This window comes from Apus apus, chromosome 15 (assembly GCF_020740795.1).
Source record: "Apus apus isolate bApuApu2 chromosome 15, bApuApu2.pri.cur, whole genome shotgun sequence".
In the NCBI taxonomy this organism is placed as follows: domain Eukaryota; kingdom Metazoa; phylum Chordata; class Aves; order Apodiformes; family Apodidae; genus Apus; species Apus apus.
Window position 1 is genome coordinate 4,217,530 of NC_067296.1, and position 20,802 is coordinate 4,238,331.

The 20,802-nt window shown below is 49.3% G+C and overlaps 1 protein-coding gene across 2 annotated transcripts in view; it reads left to right on the forward strand.

The window, feature by feature from the left end:
• Positions 1-222: 222 nt before the first annotated feature.
• PPP1R16B (protein phosphatase 1 regulatory subunit 16B) overlaps positions 223-20,802 on the forward strand; it is a 65,754-nt gene continuing 45,174 nt past the window's right edge. Inside the window, exons 1-2 of one of the 2 annotated variants that reach the window (XM_051633250.1) lie at positions 223-317; positions 18,522-18,924. In XM_051633250.1, coding sequence (XP_051489210.1) covers positions 18,678-18,924 — 247 coding nt within the window. In that variant the 5' untranslated portion in view covers positions 223-317; positions 18,522-18,677. Of the gene's footprint in view, positions 318-18,402; positions 18,423-18,521; positions 18,925-20,802 lie in introns of those variants that run through there. The other variant, XM_051633251.1, reaches the window with a different exon arrangement.

Consider the following 20,802-nt stretch of genomic DNA (forward strand, 5'->3'; position numbering starts at 1 on the left):
CGCCCGCATGCGGACCAGCCCCTTCTTCTCCAAAGGCCCTCCCCACGCTCCGCACCGGCAGCTCTCGCATCGTTCCCGGGGGATGCTCCTCCGCTCAGCGCTTTCCACCTGCCGGGGCGGGCTGCTCCGCGGGCCCCTCCGCGGCCGCGCCCCCTTCCGCGGCCCCTCCTCGGGGCGGAGCTGCGGCCGCAGCCGGTAGGCGGGCGGGGGCCGGGGCTGCGCGGCGCCGCTGCCTGCTGCTCCTTCCCTGCTGCTCCTTCCCTCTTCCCAGCTCCTTCCCTGCTCCCTGCCTGCTGCGGGCCCGCGGGAGCTGAGCGGTGAGTGCGGGGCTGGGGCTGCGGGGAGCGGGGCTGGGAGCGGAGCGGGGCCGGCCCGGCGCGGTGCTGCGGAGGTTCCCCGCTCCTTCCCCCTTGTGTGTGTCTGTGTGTCTGTCTGTGTGTGTGTGTCCCCGCGGGGTCCCCGCGCAGGGCAGCGGCTGCAATCACGGCGCGGAGTTTGGGGAGCTCAGCCCGGTGCGGTCGCAGCCCGGGCTGGCGGGAGGCGCCGCCGTCACGTTTAGTCCGGTGACTTCCCCCGGGGCACCCGGGGCATCCCTCGGTCCGTTGGGTGACCCTTCTCTTGGGTGCAGCTGATGGGGAGGACACGATTACCCCTCCCAGGCAGCTTTTACTTCACTGAACCCCTGGCATTAGTGTTCGAAGAGGCGTTTGTGCCGCGGGGTCGTGGGGCGAAACCCGACACTGAAGGTACGAATTTCTCTTGCTCGTTCCTGGGTAGGTTTTGCTTGTTGTATTTAGAAACCCTCTCCCTTTTGGGCATGGTTTGGATGTGGAAGAAACGTTCTGGAGGTAGCACAGATATAAGCAGCTCTATTTCCTGAAATGGCATCAGGATTGCGAGGGCTGGTTTGTGTGTGAGATGAAGGTCTTTCCCGGAGAGAGTCTCCTCCAGATGCTGACGGACCAAGAGAACTTCAGCCTGAACTTCAGCCCCTTCTCCAGCTCCAGGGTGAGGTGGCAGTGGTGGTAGGGATGCTCTCAGCCGAGTCTGTGGACGAGCCAACAAGTTCATGTTTGTATCTTTAGCTAGTTCTGGTGAAAAGGTCTTTTCTGCACTGTGATAACTGCTCGAGGAGGAGGATGCTTCTAGTTGCCATGAAGTAGCAGAGAAAGTGGTTTCTAACAAATTACCAAGGAAAGCAGAGGGCTTACAAACCTGGGGACCAAAACCTGAAACCTCTTGGTTCGAGTGGTCCTGAGCTCCCTAATAAATGCTCAGGGAACCTCCAGAGAAGTGGCTGCCTGGGCTGTCCTAGCTTTCACCTTGACCCGTGTGTCCTGAGTTGTGGCACTACTATTAACTGTGGTTTTGCAGGTGGAAGGGCCAAGCATAGTTCTGGCAGAAAGTAGAAGGGTTTGTTGGGTTTTTTTTCTGGCTGGAAATGAATCTAATCTGGCAAGGAATTGTGTTTGTTGAGAAAGACATAATGTATTAAATCCTGAATCTGAAGAATAATTTGTGATGTATGTTTTTCCCTTCCCTGTTTAATCTCTACACTATGAATTTGACCAAAACCTGTGGATGATATTGAAAATAATCTTATTAAATAATTTTTATGGGTTTTGCTACATGTCCTGAGATCTCTCATGAGTTGTTTTTTTTTTTTTTTTTAAAAAAAAGAGTCTTATTTCCTTTCTGACTGGAAAACATAAGTGACTAGTTCATAAGAGAAATGAGCTTGAAAGTGCTGAACTTCAGATATCTGTGGTGGATGTGATGAAACACTGAGATACTGCATCTTCTTTTCACCATCCAGACCACGTGTCAAGGCTGCCCATTCCTAACAATGTCTTGTTGTTGAGTCCATCATTGCAGGAAAAATGACCCTGTGTGAGGGTGCTGGTACCAATTGTACTGGCTCCTTGGTGCTTCTGCAGCCACTTTGTTGGAACCTTATTTTCCCTTGGTTTAATAATTTATAAAATGCCTGTTGCCTCTAGGCACATTTCATCCAGTAAGAAGAAAAACATCAACCAGTGTTTACTGGTTACAGAGCCTGAGGTTGACAAATAATGCAGCTTTTGTAGCTGAGGGGATGTCTCATTTTTATCTTATATAAACTCATGGAAATGCAGGGTTCATGCTAGAAGTCTGGTGGGGATATTACTCCTTTCTTATCCTCGTCCTTAGAAAGGTGTCTTGCCTGCTGGTGACAAAGTAAAATTTAACTGTGACCTTCCTTAACCTGGTTTTAGCTCTGCTGCTCTTTTTTGCTTTTACCTATGTCTGACTCAAGTTTGGCAGCTCTTGGCTGTTTAATGGTGAATTAAGATAGCAAAATCAGGCCCTTCATCTTCCCATGCATCGTTTCATTTGGCGTGAAAGAGGTCAATCTCTTTTTGGGTAATAAATTGCTCTCTCAAATCCTCTGCCAGATACTTAAGAAGCACTATCATTAACTGCATTTTGAATCACTCATTGAGCTGGAGGGGGAAAACTGGCCTGCAGTTCGTCTCTGTCTCCTTTGAAACTGCTAAATGATGATTCAGTGACTTTAGTGGGCAAATTATATCACCAACTAATTGGCCCAAGAAGAAAAACCTGACTGCTATCAAACAAACTGGCTGCTGCTGCTCTTCATCCTGAAACCCTCAGCTGCCCCGGGTGATACTTCCAGTTTCAAATACTTATGGGATTTTGTTGTGGCCCTGGAAAGGGAACATAGTAAACTCTTCCTGTTAGCCATACCTGTGCATGGTCTCAGCTCCACCTCCTGCACGTTTTGAAGGTATCATCCCTTAAAGGATAAAATTCTTAACATTTCAAGCTTGCCTTCCCCTGTGGATAGGCCTCTCCTCTTCCTCCTCAGAGAGTGAAACTGCTCAGTGGGGTGTAATGATTTTGGAGGACTTAGCTTTGCCAGGAATCCTGGCAGAGCTTAATTTAGGAAAGAGACAAAAGCTTGACGCAGGGTCCCTGCTCATCACCTTTGCCCTCCCTCTCCCTTCTTTGGCAAAGCCCTTTTCAGGAGCACTGTGCCTCTCTCTAGACATGCCTGGCAGCTTTGTGGCCCGATGCTGGGAACACGGGTCAAGATCAGCCCTGGCAATGGAACGTGCTGGATGGCTGGCTGGGAGTGGAGGGAGCGGGACAGCGTGCTCTGCTGGTCAGCCCGACCTCGCTGCTTGTTTGCTTGTTGAGAGCAGCTCAGGGCTGGCAGCTTCTCTGCAAGGAGGGTGGTAATTGCAGGTGAGCGCTGGTGTAGAAGCATCCAAGCACGGCGTGTTCAGCCCTCCTTGCTTAAAGAGCTGCAGGAGTGAGCCGGGATGTGTGAAAGGGGTCAGCTGTTGGCTTTTTGCGAGGCTGTTCGTCGAGTTACACCACCTCCTAGGATGGCCTTGCCAGCTGGCTCATCCTTCAGGGAAGTTTAAAGAGGCTTATCGCAATCTTACTAGAAATGTGTCGTCTTCTATTAATCTACTTGTCTCTCCTCATCTCCTTTCCACGTGTTCCCCTGCTCATTCATCTCCCCAGCACCGTCCTGCCTGCGTGGCTGCACCTTCCCCTCTGAAATCAGGATAGTTCCCACTGGGGGGGGTAGAGTTGTGCTTGGCTTTAGTGAAGGGCAGGGACGAAGGGCAGCAGCAAAATGTCAAACTCTGGGAGGTGAGAGGGGTGAATGCAACACACTGAATCTCATGGCAGAGCAGGAAGGGCTCATCAGTGAGAACTGGTGGTGCTGGGCCAAGTCTGAGCTCAGCAACACCTCTGCTAATTGGAGCTGATGTTACTTTCAGAGTAACGTGGTTCTTCCTCACGGACCTTTTCCTTGCAGGTCTCACAGGAGTGTGTCAATACAGGGGTTAACAGAACAGCCTTGTAGAAAAAAGAATGACTTAAAATAAAGAATAGCTTGAGGGAGGCTAAGCCTTAATACCCAAACAAAGCAAACAAAAGGTGTATCATTGGAGGTGGATCAGATGAGCTGTGACATCTCTGGCTCTAGAGGCCCGGGTAGGAAATGCAAAGCCTTTGAGGAAGGGGGCTTGGCTGTCCCTGCTTCCCTGGCCAGCATCCCTGTGCTGCTGCAGGTCCCGGGAGCTGCCTGCCTGCCCACCCCCCAGCTGTCACACACCTTGCTTGCTATCCCTGAATGTTGCTACCAAACTGGGAAATGGATCAGTGTGTTTTCTTCCAGCTGATTTCATCCCACGGGAAGTGCTTGAAAAGCAGGAGACAGGTGGGTTGGCATTCCTGCTTCTTAGCCTTCTGTAATTCCAGCAGGAGAAGGATAAACCCAGAAGTGCATTTGCTGGGTCCTTTTCTGTGTTTGCATTTGAAAGAGCTTGATAGGCTGTGATTAATGAGGCTAAATGGAAGACTGATAAACCCTAAATTCAAATGAACCTCAAACAAAAATGGCTTTATAAGAAGGGTTTGGGTTTCGTGCAAAGTGTGGGCTGTGGGTTCTGTCTGGTGCTGTTGGGATTATGGCTGGCAGTGTGTCCTGCATGGGCTGTCCCCTGAAAGATGTGTCCCCACGTGCCTGCTGCTGGGGTGGCTGCTGTGCAGCAGGTCCTGCCCCAGCTGTGGCTCTGCAGACCTTCCTGCCAGCACTTGGTTCCTTCCTGCTGTAGGTTAATATAATTTTTTCCAAATTTGGACTATCACATCTGCATCCTGGATTCCCCATGTCCCCATATCCAGGCTCTAATTAAGGATGCTCTAAAAGCAGCAGGCCAGCTACCTTGGCCTTGCAGATCAGAACCATTGGCCTAATCTATTTTTGAAGTGAATTAAACTAGAAAAAGGTACTGCAACTCTAGAATAAGAAGCCACCTGGGGAGTTAACCCAGAACAGCTGTTCTGCTTTGAATTCACACCCTATGTCACTTCAAAATAACTTTCCTTTTCCTAGAAGCAAGCTCTATAAGCACAGAATATAGGGCATGACTTCAGCCAGATCACCCAACAGAGCTGGGAAAACATTTCTCCCAAGTTCTTCCCTGCCTTGCCTCCTGGTGATCTGTGCACACTCTTCAACTTAGACATTGTTTTCTGTGATAGATCAGGCTGTTTCCTGCTCGATCCCTTGCAGAGGTCTGTTTCTCCTTTCCCACTCCCACCTTGGTGGTTTGCTGTAGCCCCCTGACTGCCAGCATCCCACCCTCCATCCTGCTGCTGTGCTGCTCACACACAGTGGAAGGAGCATCTGAGGTCTCCTCAGAGGTCCAGGGCAAGACTGCACAAAGATCTTTTCTTAGGCTGGATGGGACCTTATCAGCTTTCTGGGTGAGTCAGTGTGAGCACTAGGTAAGAGGCAGCATCAGGTGCCTTTTTTCTGAGCCGGGGCTGATAACTTGAGCTGGGCATGGGTGGCAGGCGTAAATTATTTGCAAGAGCTGCTCCAGGAGCTGCTCTCCTGCTGCTCTCAGCTTGCCTGGGCTGGGAGGAGGAGTGGGGATGTTTGCATGATGTTTGGAGTTGTGCTGAGACACTTCTGCTACCCTGCTCCGGTGGATTTGTCAAGCTCAAGTTAAATGTATATCATTTTAACATCTCATGATTCTCTGGGGGCTGAGTCATGTTTTTTTTGGCCTGAATGAATCATAGCCCTTGAACTCCATTGCTAAATTCATTATACAACAATTACAGGCTTGAAAATGCCACCCTAAGTGCACACAAACAAACTGGCAGCATTTTACCCTCCTTTTCTCTCACCCTGTGTTGCCGAGAGACCTTCCTTGTAAATTTGCTCATCAGCTCTTCCTTCAGCCTGCAGGTGAGGGGCTGCTTGGCACCCTACATCTTGGTGCTTTGCCCTTCAGATGGGAGGGGCAGGAGGTGTAGGTTGTGTGTTTCTGGAGGAGAAGGGACAGTCTGGGAGGGAAGGCAGGAGTTGCACAGCTTTGCTCATGGATGCCAGTGCCAGTTTTGTCCCAGATGCTCCACATTATGGTATAGCTGTGGCATCTCTAATGATCTGTGTAGGAAAACCCCAAGTCTGAGGGGGTTTCTGCTCCACACTGCTCCATAGTGGCTCCGTGTGGCTATATGGGATGTTGGCAGCATCTCACAGGAACAAAATACGCAGCTCAGAGGTCAAATATGCACTGGAGGAGCAAGGACAAGGAAGTTGTGAGCCCCATGCTGGCTGTGAAGTGTCTAGTAATACCCACCATTCTTTTCCCTACTTTATGGTGCTGAGATCTGGGATTTGTGTAGGACTTACACTGTGGTCTTGAGCAAGAGTTCATCTGGTATGTGGAATTCAGTGGGACTTTGTACTGAGTGGGCTTTGCTCTCTGACTTGCTTAACCCACCGAAGCAGCTGGTGGGATGTGTCAGAGGGATGCAGAAGGACCATCTCCACCATCTGCAGGATCAGATTTTGGGCTTTAAGATGCCCTGCTACCTCAACTTTAATTTCACTGCCAGAACACTGATTTTTCTGCCATCCAAATAGAAGTGCTCCTTGGAACAAATATTCAGCTGAGGCACATACCAAATGGCAGGTGGGTAACTGTGCCTGGAAGCCCTCCAGAAAGTCTCCCTTAAGAGCAGCTATTCTTCCCAGCTGAGTTCAGGCCCTTAAATATCAGTATCTTTAGAAAGAGTCTCTCCCCAGGGCAGGTCTGGCTGTTTGCATATTCAGGCATGGCTGCAATTGGAGATGGCAGACAAGGATGGCCTTAGTGCTTGTAATCCCAGAAATGGCAGAAGCAAAGGAAGAGCTAGACTGAGGAAGAGGAGAGCAGTGCCAGAAATTCTGGTACCAGGTTCGTAGCCCAGTTAGGGTAAAATATCCAAAACTATCAAAAAATATCCAAGTATTTTCAAACTAAGAAGTGGTAAATATTTGATGAAACTCTGTCAGAGCAACTGTATTGTTAGAGCAGCAAGCGAAGCCAACATACCATCACTGAACGTGGCCAAGAGTAGATGCAGAAAGCACAGAAAGTAGGGCATGTATGGGTGATGTGCGGGTTGGGAACTGCACCTAAAAATAAGGTACTTTAGAAACATGAAATCCGCCTTGCGAGCAAGGCAGTGGCAAGCTGCTGGAATGCCTGATTTAAGGCTGAAACTGGTGGTGTTGGCACTGCAGAAAGCTGTGCTAAGGTTTTGCAAGCATTTTGCTAGCAAAACATTTAGTTTCAAGCTGCTAGTTTGCATGTGAGATAAGGCAAGTTACTCTGGAGCTGTGCCTGGGCAGGGGTGGAAGCGAGAGGCGGTGGTGGGGCTGTTGGCAGGGAGGCTTTTCCTCAGCCCAGCCCACCAGCAGCAGCCTGCTTCCCGTGCAGGGCTTCTGCTCATTGCATTTTAAGAAACCTTTGTCCCCTTGAAATGTTATGGTTCAACTTTTCTGGAAGAACTTTAGGAAGAAACTCTTGAGCGTGAGGGTGGTGAGACACTGGAACAGGTTGCCCAGGGAATTGTGGCTGCCCCACCCCTGGAAGTGTTCAAGGGCAGGTTGGATGGGGCTTGGAGCAACTTGGGCTGGTGGGAGGTGTCCCTGCCCATGCGGGAGGGTTGGAACTAGATGATCTTTGAGGTCCCTTCCAGCTCAGAGCAGTCTTGCTTGCCCTGTGGTAACAGTGTCTGGTGGTGCTGATCCTTGCTGCTGCTGTTGGGCTGGTTCCAGAACCCTACAGAAACTACATGATGCTGCTTGTTAAAGTGTTGCAGGGAAGCCTGACCCACTGTGCTGTATGTCTGTTAGTGTCAGACCAACAGCCTCAGGACCCTCTTCTTGCATACTAGTGGCTGACCTTGACCTGCAAGGCTAGATGGGCAGGAGGATGAATTGTTTTGGTGTGGAAGGAGGTGACACGTGCATGGTTTAGCAGTGGAATAAGTGAGTTGCAGAGCTTGCCAAGGTATGAGGGCTGTGCCTTATATAACAAATCCAGAGGTTTGAGCTGTATGGAGCAAAACATCCCACATTGTAATGTAGATAATTGATTTTTCCCAAAGTCTCACCCCTTTACCCTCCCAGCAGAGCCCATGGGCAACCCTCTGGTCCCTGCACAGCAGAGGCAGGTGGGCAACACTATCCTGAGTTAGATGTACAGGCTCCCTGATGGATGCAGGGTGGGTCAAAAGGCAGATTTTTCTGTTATTTGGTTAAGTTCTGAGCATTTCTGGAATGGTTATAGGTATGCTCAATAGTGCCCGTAAGCACTAGGCTTGCAAACATTTTGTTAGCAATAATTAAGTACAACTTCTATTTGAAAAGGATGAATCAGATTGTTGGGAAGAGCAACCTCTCTTAAATCTCCCACAAAATCAATATTGCTCTTGTTAGGTGTGTAGCAGACACTTACAAATCCTGCCAGTCATGTCTGAGCCCACCACAGAGCACCACAGCATCCTGACAGCAGTGCTTCTCCCTGTCTCCCAAAACCTCTCTTCATGCCATGGTGAGCTGTTTGCCTCAGAGTTGGGTGGTGGTTGTACCCAGATGGTGACATCTGTATCATGGCTGGGGGCAAATGCCTGCTGCTAGGAGGCTCCATGGTGTTTGCTCCTGTGATCTTGCAGGCTGAGGAATCTCTCCTACCTTCTGCATGAGCTAGTGCTTCCTGCTGGATGTAAGCATGGATTACTGTGCTATGGTCTAAGTGTCCAGCTTGGAAGTCATGCCTGTCTTTTGACATCAACATCAATTTAGCAAAGTCCAGCACAGATGTGCAGGGGTGAGTCTGCTCTTGCCTACCAGCATCACCTCCCAGTGTGAACCCAACAAGCATTGTCCCTTGTGGTGGCTGCTGGCGCTGTCACCAAGGTGCCATCAAGCTGGCAGAATCACACCTTTGCCTTGGACAGAGAAGAGCAAGGCAGGACTCTTGGCTGGTGGCAAAGACACCAGAAAAAAAAATTAAAGATAGAGGTATCCCCTGGGAAAGGCCCATCCCTGTCTGTGGCCCAGTGCCTGCAAAAGCCCTGCTGCCCAAACCCCCCGTCTTGGCAGGGCTTGGTGTGCCCAGGAGCTGCAAATGGAAAATTCAGGCACTTATCTAGCTTGTTGCTGTGCAAGAATAGGGCAGCTCCCAGGTTTATTTTTATTTTTTTTTTGTCATGGTCCAAAATGTGTGTAAGTGACTTTAAACAATGGAAGGGCTTCTGTTAAAGAGGCTGGAGTGCAGCAAGCAGGGCTTGAATGTGTATCTTAAGGGAAGGGCGTGGGCTCTTGCAGTGGTGTTTTTGAGATTCTGTTGGAAACTGGCTTTGGTCTTTTCCCATGTTTTATTTTAAAGCCTGTTTTTGGGGAAACAAAACCAAATCGCTGCTGTTTTTCAAGCTCTAAATGTCTTGTTTAAAACGTCAGGAAGGGGGCTGCAGTTTTGGAAGACTCCACGCATCTCTCTGTTGCAGGGCTGATAAAACCCGGAAGCTTTCAGCAGGAAAACAAATAAAAAGAGGTAATATCCCTGTCACAGATGGGTCGGGCTGCTCTCCCTGTAGGTGGCTGCTTTGCAATCCACACTGACATATAACGTGCTGTGGAAAAAATAAATGGAGAGTTGAATCGGAGACTTATGCCCTCAATTAATTTGTGTTCCACATAATGGGAGCTGCTTCATGCCCTTCCTGCAATATTTAATGGCCTGTCTTGGAAGATGGGGCTGCTCTCAGTGTGAGGGAAGTTGGGATTCAGTTCATGTTTGCACAGAAATCCAGTTCTGATCTTTCTTTGCCTAAGGGCAGGGATCCTGCTGCTCCTCTGATGCTGGAGATAAATTTTGTTAGCAGATACTTTGGGAGAGCAAAGGGGAGAGGGGAGTGGTGTGTAATGAATTCTTGAAGGAATAAAATTTCTTTATCTTCAAGCATTATCTTCTCCAGAGTCCTGTGTGCTGCCTTGAGCCTCTGTCTGCTGGGTAAGGGAGCAGAGGGAAGAGCTTTGCTTGTGGTTTGATGTACACTCCTCATCTAAGGAAAAAAACAAAGAGCAGTACAATTGTGCTCCTTGCAGGTTGACAGGCTGCTGAATAGTTTTCTCTATCACACTAGGTTAAAAGGGGATGGTTTGTTTTGGTGTGTGGTTTGAAAACTGAGTCCTGCAGTTAGTTTCTGATTTTTAACTCATTTTAAATTAAATCCCAGTCAGATTTTCAGGTTCAAACAAACTGTGTCCCTCTCCCTTCTCTGGGGAGCTGATGGCCAGGAGCACAGGGGGTGTGTTCTTACCAATTCACCCATTGACCTGAAAGCAGGAGGTGAGCCTGGTTTCACCCTCAGAGAACAAAAGGGGGCTGAGCAGTTTCTGCAAGTTGGAGGCACTCTCCAAGGTGGACACAGCACCCAAACCAGAGCTACTCCTTGACATGGGGGCTGGCAGAGCCTGGGACTGGGAAAGGCAGCAAGAGCAGAGCTCAGGAGCCTCATTGGTGAGTGGGGTGGTAGGGGATAAAAAAAGAGAAAGGGAGGAAAAACCCCAAACCCGTAATGAGCGTAAAACCCAGCCACATAAAAGTTGTGGGTTTGAAAATCTACCCAGGCAAGGACAATTTAATGCAGGAAAGTGGCAGCCTTGAGAGAACTCTGTACAGCAGACATGGAAAAGAATATTTGCTCTATGGAGCTTCTTGACTGAGGTTTTCTAAAATGTCTCCAAGTCCTGCTGCCTGGCACTGGGAACTGGGCTTCAGGAGCAGCTTTGGACAAGAACCACGTGGAGCTGGTTGAGCTTTAATGCTCTGGCTTGCTCCTGAATTACATGTGTAAGTTGTGCTGGGCTTGGGTCCTGCTGAGGCAAAGCAATCCCTGGCTGTGCCCAACGGAACCAAAGAGCCAGTTATTGATGGGAGCTTAATGGCTGGTGTATCTATGTCTGGGGAGCAGCCTTGGGTTTGTTTTGCTCATCACTGAGGTGCCACTGGAAAGAGCAGACTGTTTCCAAGCATGTTGATGTGGGGGAGAACTGCTTGGCACAGGCCTTTTTTTTTTTTAAGGAAGCCCACATTGAAATATTGGTAGGAAAAATAACATATATTGTGCTGTGTTGGGTGTTTACAGGAAATAGAGTGAAATTACTCAGGAGCTTTACTCAAACAACTGCCAATACTGTTAAGAGTGGAGCACTTGGGAGGAGAAAAGAATGAGGCTCTTAAATTTCTCTATTACCATCATTGACTCCAAAGAGGTTTTTGGACCTGCTGTTTCACTTTTTTCTTCTTGCTAGCATTTTATTCCCACTGCTAGGAAAGAGCTCATTGAAGAGGGAGAGATTATCTGGAATTGGAGATAAAGCAAACAAACCAAAATGTTTTTATTTCTCTCAGGAAGAATTAAGCTTTACATTTTGAGCTTTCCATGAAGCTGGAAAAATAACTTACATCGAGGCACCTTCACCACCAAACTTACCTCTGCATCAAGCAGCAATGAAACTTCCTTTGCTGCAGATGGGCAAAACAGTATCTTCACTTTAAGAAGTTAATTAGGGCACAGATTAAGTTGCTTACTTTGCATACAAGAAACCTGTGGGAAAGCCAAGAATCTCTCCTGAAACTCCTGATTTCTGATGTGATCTCTCACCCAAAAGGCTTCTGTACCTGCTCTGCCCCAGCAGCACCCTTGGGCAGACTGTAGGAGTTTTGTTCCCTAAGGACTCTTGGCTGAAATACCTTTTTTCTTCTTATTTATTTATTTTTTTAATTATTTTTATTTTCATTATGTTCCAAGTGATGTTTTCTGCCACTTTCCCCTTCAGGAGGAACCCTTCATTTGGGAGCCCTGAGCATCTGCTGCTTAAAATGCTGCAGAAGCCCTGAGTGAGGAAAAGAGCTGCTTGCTTCTAAGATACCAGTGAAATTAAATCATGCAGCAACAATTTTCATAATTTTCACTCCTCAGTGTGGTTAACCTGTGGGTGCTGTGGGGCTGGCAGCACCGTGCAGGGAGAATCACCTGGTGCATGAAAGAAGAATTTGCTCCCAGCAGCAGTAGCCAGAGCTGTTAGAGAAGCACGTAAGGGACAAGTAGGGTTATACCAGTCCCTCCTGGCTGGAGCACAGGACCAGAAATAACCACCCTGATGTGGTGGTGTAGCTCTTCCAGCAAGTTTTCTGCCTGAAGTCAAGCAAGTGACCTTGTTCTGTATTCATCTGTTCAGCAGTGGATGCTCTTGACCTCTGGAGAAGGGTTTGTTGCATAGTATTTTGAAAGAAGTGGCTTAGGTGTATGTCAGGCTGTTTATGTGCTGCCCTGGGCTGTGTCCAGGCTGTGTGTGTTCCCAGTGACAGGTTTCTGGCCTCAGCTTTGCTCTCAGCCCTGGCATCTCAGGGTAGGTGGTGGTCAGTGCCCTCCTGCATTGTTGTTCTTGCACAGAGATCCAGGCAAAGGAGATGGTGCAAACCTGTCTGGCAGGGTGTGATATTAGAGAAATGAAAATGTCAGTGTTGGAAAAGAAAGGGAACCCTTCAGGAGGCTGGAAATTCTGCATTTTGAACTGCTGACCACAGCAGCCTTTCACCACGGGTGTTTCCTTCTCCTTCTCCCCTGGGCTTTGTAGGAAACATGACTGTCCTGTAACATTGGAGAAGAAAACGAGTGTTCTGGGGTTGTGATTCCTGAAAGGGACAAGTGTGTCCTTGTGATTTGAACTCCCCTTCCCAGTTTGCCATGTGGCTGCTGCTGGGATCTGACCTTCTGTCTGTCTTTATTTGGAGGGCCTCGTTGCTGTGTCCCCCATTATTGGTGTGTAGGGCTGCCATAGCTTGGGTGGCAGGGGCTGATGCAGTGTCCTTGTTGATGATGCTCTAATGAAATGTCTTTCCAAAAGGCAGGTGGTGAGAGAAGCACCTGTGATAAAGAAAAAAACCCTGGTTCCAGGCTCTGGTTGTCTTAGCACAAAAGACCTTATTGATGCCCCCTGTGCTAATTAAAAAATGACCCCACAACCCTACAAACCCAAAGTACAGCACAGTTCCCACCAGCAGGCCAGAAGAGGGTTTGGTTTCCTCCTTCCCAAAGGTGTGGCCAAGGGCTGCAGGGAGCTGCTGGGGGTGTGGAGAGAGCCTTGGCAGAACCAGCCCTGCTCTGTGCTCAGCAGGAACACAGTCTAGGAAGTGACTTGGAGTGGGTTCCTTGGACAGGGTGGGATGGGGACTCTGCTGCACTCCTCACCCCCACTTTGGGCTGCAGGGAGGGAGGGAATGGACCTTGGCTTTGTGGATGTGCCATGGGGCTGACCACACCCATTTTGGGGGCAGCCCCCCATGTTCCCCACCTTGTTCTCCCTGCTGGTCCTGCCTGTTCCTCAGTCTGTCTCCTCCTTCTCTTGGTGGCTTTCTGGCTGTCTGTGGATGGCATTATGGCTGGTGGGCTGCCAAAGAACTCTTGCTTGCACTGGGGAGTGAGCAGAGACAAGCTGCTCTGGTGCTTCCTCCAGAACTTGGGGAGATGCTGGTCAACAGCAGGAACAGCAATGCATAATGTGTTTCTTCAGCCCCTTTGTAGCACCAAGTGGTGACAATCCTGAAGGGGATGCTTGAAAGAGAACCACAGAATCATAGAATGGTTTGGGTTTAAAGGGACCTTAAAGATCATTTAGTTCCAACCCCCCCTGCATGGGCAGGGACCTGTGAATCCTTCACTGGTCCTTGTTGCCAGGGCACGAGTTCAGCAAAAGGGCTACAAGGGGCTGATCATCCAGCATTTCATGGGACAGAAATAGTACAGGTTGGCTTTGGCCCTCGTAGGAAGCAGAAAGGGTAAATCTGGCAATTCCTCACCTTGCCATGGTGCAGGAATTGACTCTTAATGAAATAAATAAATCAGACAGTCACCTCCTCTGCAGGCTGCTTATGTGCTCAGATGCCTGCTGTAGGCTTTTGTGCTTGGTTTCCAATTCTAGCTGAGAGAAGATGAGCTTGAGGTGGGAAGGGGGAGGGCTATTTCTGTCCCTCTTCATGCCACTGACTTGACTTTATGCTGCAGACACAGATGCTTCACCTCATCAGCTGGGTCCAATCCTGCAGGTGCCTCCCCACGAGCAATCCAGGGAACGACAATGATCCCCTTGACTTCAGAAGTGGCTGCTCACATACCTGGGCCTGGAATTTTACCTTTGCTTGAAAGATGCACAATTTAGAAGAATTCTTTAGTTGCTGAGCTATTTCATTTCAAGGTGTCCCACGCAGGGGTTGCTCTTCCATCATTTGTGTTTGTTTTTTTGTAAGTGCAGTAAAAACGAAGTCGATGACACTTCAGTGAAGAGCTCTTGGAAGTGTTTGTGTTCTGCTTTGGTGTCATGCTGTGCTTTAAGAGGTGCCTTGGGGAGATGTGATGGAGGATTTGCAGGTCTTAGCTCCAGCTTCGTGGTCTGGCAGGGAGACAAGGAGGCTCTTTAGCATCACCCAGCAATGTCCCTGTTTTAATGGAACCGGTTCCAACCTCAGCAACGTTATGACAAAGCGTCTACAAGTGGAAGGCTTTGTAGGAGGAAGAGGGGGCAGCTGTGAGTGGAAAATAAATGGACTCTATTTTCTCCTTTGTGGGATGTAAGAACCAACCTCCAGATGTGAAAGGGGAAGAAGGGGAAGATGTGTGTGTACAGGAGACCCAGGACCTCCCCCAGGCAGGGCTGGTGGTACAGGTGGTACAGCTTGTTGCAACCACTGACTCAGTCAACTCTCACTTCACAGAATCACCATCATTTCTTGTAGTGCAAGTGAGTAACCAGTGCCCTGAAATAGTCCTTTGAGCTTGGTGAGTCAACTCCTGTACTAAGGTGAGGCAAAATGAACAGGAAATGGAAGGTTTTTTTATTTTAAAGCAGGATTGTGTGCCAACGCTGGCGTGCGTTTTGTAGGACTGATCTTTGACATGGTTGGAGCGGGTCTCTCTCGGCTGCAGCACCAAGAGGACAGTGGTGGCAGGAGTGTCTTCCCTTCCTTTTGGCCCCTGAAATAGTCACCCACTGTCCTCACGGGGCTGGGGACTGCGTGTGTCTAGCAGGATGCTCTCAGCACAGCAGCAGGCAGATCTGCTGAGCTCATGGAAACTCAACTCGGTTGAACACGAGGAACGGCACCTTTTTTTTTTTTTGGTAGTCATCTTTAAATAAAACAGAAACCAAAATGTGATGCCTTGCAAACCACAGACACCCACACAGCCAGCTTCTGTGTCACTTTGCAAGTAAACAAGTGCTGGGACCTGGAATTGTGCTATAGTTAGACTGACCAGTTTGTGCAAGGAGAAGTCGATGTGCCACTTCTTCAGTACAGGAAAGAAAGAAGGAGCTTTTAACACAGGCAGCTGGAGTGGTGGGGCCAAAGTCTTTGAGAGGGCTCAGGGCTGGATGTAGGGGAACTTGTACTTAAGTCTGGGAGAAGTTGAGCTGTGTCCCCTTCAGGGAGACTTCTCAGGATGACCTCTCTGCTTCTTTAGAGGTTTGTTAGCTGATTGATTTGAGGAATTATGGTGTCTGGTGTTTCCAGAAGATCTCTTGGTGTTTGTGGACCTCCTTTTTCTATTTCATTCCTATCTGTAGGCTACTTGAGTTCTTTTTGTTCTGCTGTGAGAGCAGAAGAACTGCTGGAGGAAGAGGTGCACACAGGAAAGTTGAACCACAGGCAAGGAGAGCAATCTACTCTTCCAGCTTTTTTGGAGGTAAACAGGGAAAGGCTGAAATAAGGCTTATTTGCTTTAATAAACCCCCTGAATTAGGTCTTCGTTTCTACTTCAGGTGTGTTTTGGAAAATATTTGTTCATCTTTCAACGAACAATGGCAGAAGTGGCCTGGAAAAGGAGCAGGGTGGGTGTGCTCCGTGTGGAATGCCGAGAGGCATTTCCTGCCCTTGTCTCCCCCTCCTTCGAGGTATTGTAAATAGGGCTTCAGATCTGCAGCCCGTGTTACTGGAGCAGAGATTGCCAAAAAAGATACCTTCCCAGGAATGCCTGCCAGGGGCAGGAGCTGTTCACCAGAGTTCACCAGAGGTGGTGAAGAACTTTCCAGCCAAGTGCCTGGGCTTGGGAATTGCCTCTGCCCTCAAACAGAAGCTGTTTGGAAAGGGGGCAGCATTTATGGCCCTCTTGCCAGCAGGGTTTGTGGGAGCTGTGGTGGGGCTCTGGGAGAGCTGTGCAGGGTCTGGTGCCATGGAGGAGCCCTGACATGCTGCCCTTGCTTCCCAGCAGCATTGCTGAAGTCCTGAGTTGGTGCTTTCTATCTCAAGTAAGTGTTTGAATTTTTAGGCAGTATCTCTCTTCTGAAAAACTTCGCAATTATTTCCTTTTCCCTATCATAGAATCATATAATGGTTTGGGTTAGAAGAGACCTTAAAGATCATCTAGTCCCAGCCTCCCTCCGAAGGCAGGGACACCTCCCACCAGCCCAGGCTGCACCAGCCCCATCCAACCTGCCCTTCAACACTTCCAAGCATGGGGCATCCACAGCTTCTCTGGACAACCTGTTCCAGTGTCTCACTGCCCTCACACTAAAGAATTTCCTCCTAATATCTAACCTCAAACTCCCCTCTTCCAGTTTAAAGCCATCATCCCTTGTCCTCTGACTCCATGCTCTCATGAAAAGTCCTTCCCTGATTTTCCTGTAGCCCCTTCAGGTTCTGGAACTCTGTGGAACTAAAGCATTGCGTTTTGTTTTCCAATCTGAAGTTATGGGATGGAACAGGGTTTGTTGGGGTTTGTGTTTTTTCGGATCTGTCCTGAAACCCTCAAAATCAGGTTTGCAGGTACTGCTGAAGCTGCCCTTGGCCTTCTGTTGGCCATTTAATGAATAAAGCGAGTGTCCGGGCCCGCCCGTGTGCTCTGGCTGAGTTTGTTTGTTTTCAGTTCTCAAACCAATTATCTCAGGGAGGAAACGGCTGCCTGGCTGTCAGTCTGCAGGGATATTTATAGGGAAGGTCAAACCCCTGCGGAAGGTCTGGAGCAATCTTTGGATGGAGTGGCTGCCTCTACCTTGCAAAATGCATGGGGAGGTGAAGGATGTGCTGCACGGTTGGACACCTCCCCGCAGCTCCTCAGGGTGATGCCTCCCTGGCTGGGCTGCTTCACCCTCTGAAGGGGGACGGATGGCAGCTTTCCCTGGCTTGGCTGGGTGGGTAAGGTTTGGTATCCTCACCACAGCTCTCACCTTGCTCTAGCTCCCTCTCTTCTGTTGCTGGTTCTCCCTGTAGATATTTGGCATCCATTGCTTATGAGACTGTTGCTTCCTTTCTTCTGTAACAGGAGAGTTACCCAAGGAATGGCTTCAGCTGCCCTGCTGGGGCTTTCTCAGGTGAACACTTAGGCTCTCCAGTCTCCCTCTCCCATAAACTGCTTATATCTTTCTTTCATTTTGTGTTTTTTGTGGGGTTTTTTTGTAGGGTTTGTTTCCCCCCACCTCCCCAGCTGGCTGATCCATGAGAGCTCTCGTCTCATTGGTGGCTATTTACAGTTGATTCTGGTTTGGCATGCTCACCTCACCCGTCAGTGTGTTGTGACAGGGTCTGTTTGGAAAGGCTCGTTCCATCTTCTTGTGACATTGGCTTCATTACAAATGCACCTTTCCCTGTTGGACCATGCCTTCAATCTGGGACTCGTTGTCTCCTCCTGTGCAGCAGATGATGGGGTGGCTGCCTGTGGGTGATGGCTGGGCAGGTAGCACTGCTCAGAGGGCTCTGGTGTCCTTGTCACACCAGGAGCCTGGGGCTGGGCTGTGATTTAACTGCTCCTGTTGTTGTGTTTATGAAGCCTCGTGCAACAAAACCAGAATGAGCTAGTGTGTGGCGAAGAAAAAACCTGAAGAGAGAATTGAACACAACCCCCCACGTTTTTCAGTAACTGAGGAGGTTGAAATGTTACTAACACCTCCCTGGGAGCTACCACCAACTCAGCTGGGGTGAGAGGGGGCTGATGGTTGAAGTAGAAGAGTGGGAATGATACTCCTGGTGAGTAGAGCTCCTCTGGGAAAATCTGTCTGACCTCAGATGGGTAGGCCCAGACACCTCTACCCTCTGCCTTCTGGTTTAGTCGTGCAGGGAAGGTCTCATCTGGTGTCTCTGGCTGCCCTGGGCTCTGTCACTGCAGTCCTGGTCCCCTCTGCCCTGACCAAAATGTTTCAGGGAGGTGGCTGCTGGTGTGGATCAGTGCAGTCCTGGCTGAGGTGCTGGGGACACTGGCATCATGGGGTGATGGGAATGCTGGAAGGGATCAGCTGCAGGGAAGGATGTGTCTCAGGGCTTCAATCTCTGACTTGTCTGAGGAGTGATACGGAATTCTATGGAAGATCTTTGCTTATTAAGACTTTCTTCTGCTCCTAAGGGAGGGCTACCTTGAGCTGTAGATGCAAATGAATTACCCTCTAAAACTACTGCTTAATCAAGAGAGTTGTGTTTGGAGTAGGTGAAGGGTGGAACTGCAAAACCCAGTGAGAAGCACCAAGCAATTAAAGCACAAATGAGCTGCCTTTTGAAATGGTAGGTGCTGCCTGTCATGTTTTCCAACGGGCTGGTCTCAGTTGCTTTTCTGCACAGGATGACGAGACTTGATCCCTCACACTTTCCTCCTCATTTCAGGTTTCCACCATATTCTCATCAGACACTGCAATGGGCCCTTCCCAGCTCGGCCTCAAGATGTTGGTATAGCACCAGGCAGCTGCCATCCAGAGGGCTTGCGGTGGGACATCGCTTCCCACTGGGACACCCTTCACTCCCACTCCCTCAGCAGAAGTGATGGATGCCCACGTGGACCTCCTGACAGAGCTGCAGCTGCTGGATAAGGTGCCCACGCTGGAGAGGCTGCGGGCAGCCCAGAAGCGCCGGGCCCAGCAGCTGAAGAAATGGGCACAGTACGAGAAGGAGATGCAGCACAAGAAGAGGAAGCACGAAAAGAAGAGAAATGCTGTTAACAGGAAGAAAGTGTCTTTTGAAGCCAGCGTTGCTCTGCTGGAGGCTTCTCTGAGGAACGACTTGGAGGAAGGTACAGTGCTTGTGTCTGGCAATGTCTTTGGCTACTTGTGAGATCCGTGGAGCGTTGTGGTGTGCAGAGGCATCTAGGGTGGCATCCAGGGACTGGACTGCCCTTGAGGTGGTGTTAGTCTCTAGGATGTGGTCATCTCTGATATAGCTCCTCAAATCACTGTGTGACACCAACCTTACCTACATTGACATCAGGAGTGGGCACATCAGTGCCAGGATATGGCAGGAGTTATGACTGAGATTTGAGGAAAGGGAGGCAGCTTCCATCTCTACTTTTCACACTTCCTACTTACAGAAGGTGTGAAACGTTTCTTTGCCTTCTGGGTGTGCCTCTTTCAGGGGTTTTACAGAAGTCTGTCACAGGGATTTACATGTCAGTGTAAATCTCTTCAGCTTCCCTGCTTGAGAGGGATGAATTCAGAGCTACATGGATGTGTGAATTTATTCCCCTGTTCAAAACACTCCCATTCTTCCTATAGAAGAGAAATGCAAATTGTTCAGAAATTGGTTTGATTGCACCATTTCAAAGTGGATTGAAGTGCTTTGCTTTTTTGCTTCAAAATCTGAAGGGAGGAAAAAAAAATGTCTAAAAGCCAATCCCCTTTAGCCTCAGGGGGGTGTAAACCTGTAAGCTCTGGGGAGCCAGAGCTGACTTCTCTGCAGAGAAATAAAAACATTTCTCAGAGGTGACCTGGAGCAGCTTTTGGGGTTGCTGCTCTGCCAGGTAATGAAATCAGCGTGATTACCCTGATCCCTTGGCATGGCAGAGACAAGGGAGATGTTTAGAACACCTGGTCTGTTGAGTTGTAGCTCTGCTGGTGAATGTTCTTCTAGTTTCCAGCATCTCTCTCAAGAAGCAGTACGTACTTTCCTGGTGAGTGGGTGGAAGGTAAGGACCTTGACTCGTCTTGTGAGGAATCTCCCCAAAGTCGTGTCCCTGTTTCTGAGAAGGCTTTTTGTGCACTGTAACTTGTCCTAATGTGCATGTTTTGCACCTGTTTGGAGCTGGAGCACTTTGGTGGTGGGCAGTGGGGATGGGCAATGTCACAAGCCTTTGCAAAGCCCTGCTTTGTGTGTCTGTGGCTTTGCCTGCATTTGTAGCCCTTCTCTGGGAGAGCAGACCTGTGACAGTGCCCTGGAAACTGCAGGGTTTTTTTTTCTTCCTTGCTTTAAAGGTTTAACAGTTGCTTCCAGCTTTCTGCTCCACTGAACCTGTGTTTCTCACTCTGAGCTGTTGTAGTTTTATAGGAGAGCCCCAGCAGTGAGGCCAGGCAGAGCCCTGCTGTGGAACTGTCTGTTGGCATTGCCTGAGATGACAGATGTAGAACTTGTATCACCTCTTCCTGTGCTGGCAGGCACTTGGCAGTGTATGGCTTTGGGTTTTGCTTCCAGCTGCTCACCTGTAAGGGACAGGTCATGGTGTTTGGGCAAAACAATGAGGGTCTCATTGTCCTCCTCTTCATGCTGCCATGGTGCCTCTGCTCCTCACTTGGGCTGGAGGATGTGATGGGGCCAAAGTGTCTGAGAGAGGCCCAGCCTTGTAGTCTGGCTTTCTGTGCTTTCTGGCTTTGGATGTGGACAGTTTGGAAGGAGGAAACTCCTTCTTGTCTGCCTTACTGATACTTTATCTTGTGAGAGAGGCATGAAGGGCAGAGGTGTTTGAAAATCTGGTGGAGGGGGGTTGTGCCCTCTGATGGCAACCAACAGGCAGGGCTGGCACGTGGTCAGGCAGCAGTATTAGTGCACCAGTATTGGAGGTCCTGCAGACAACGGTCTTGCAGCACATGTGAATGTGGACACTTGGCTGTTGGGACTGCAGGGACTGAGCCTTCAGCTCACAGCTCCATCCTTTTCCTCCTGAAAGGGAAAATCCATTGTT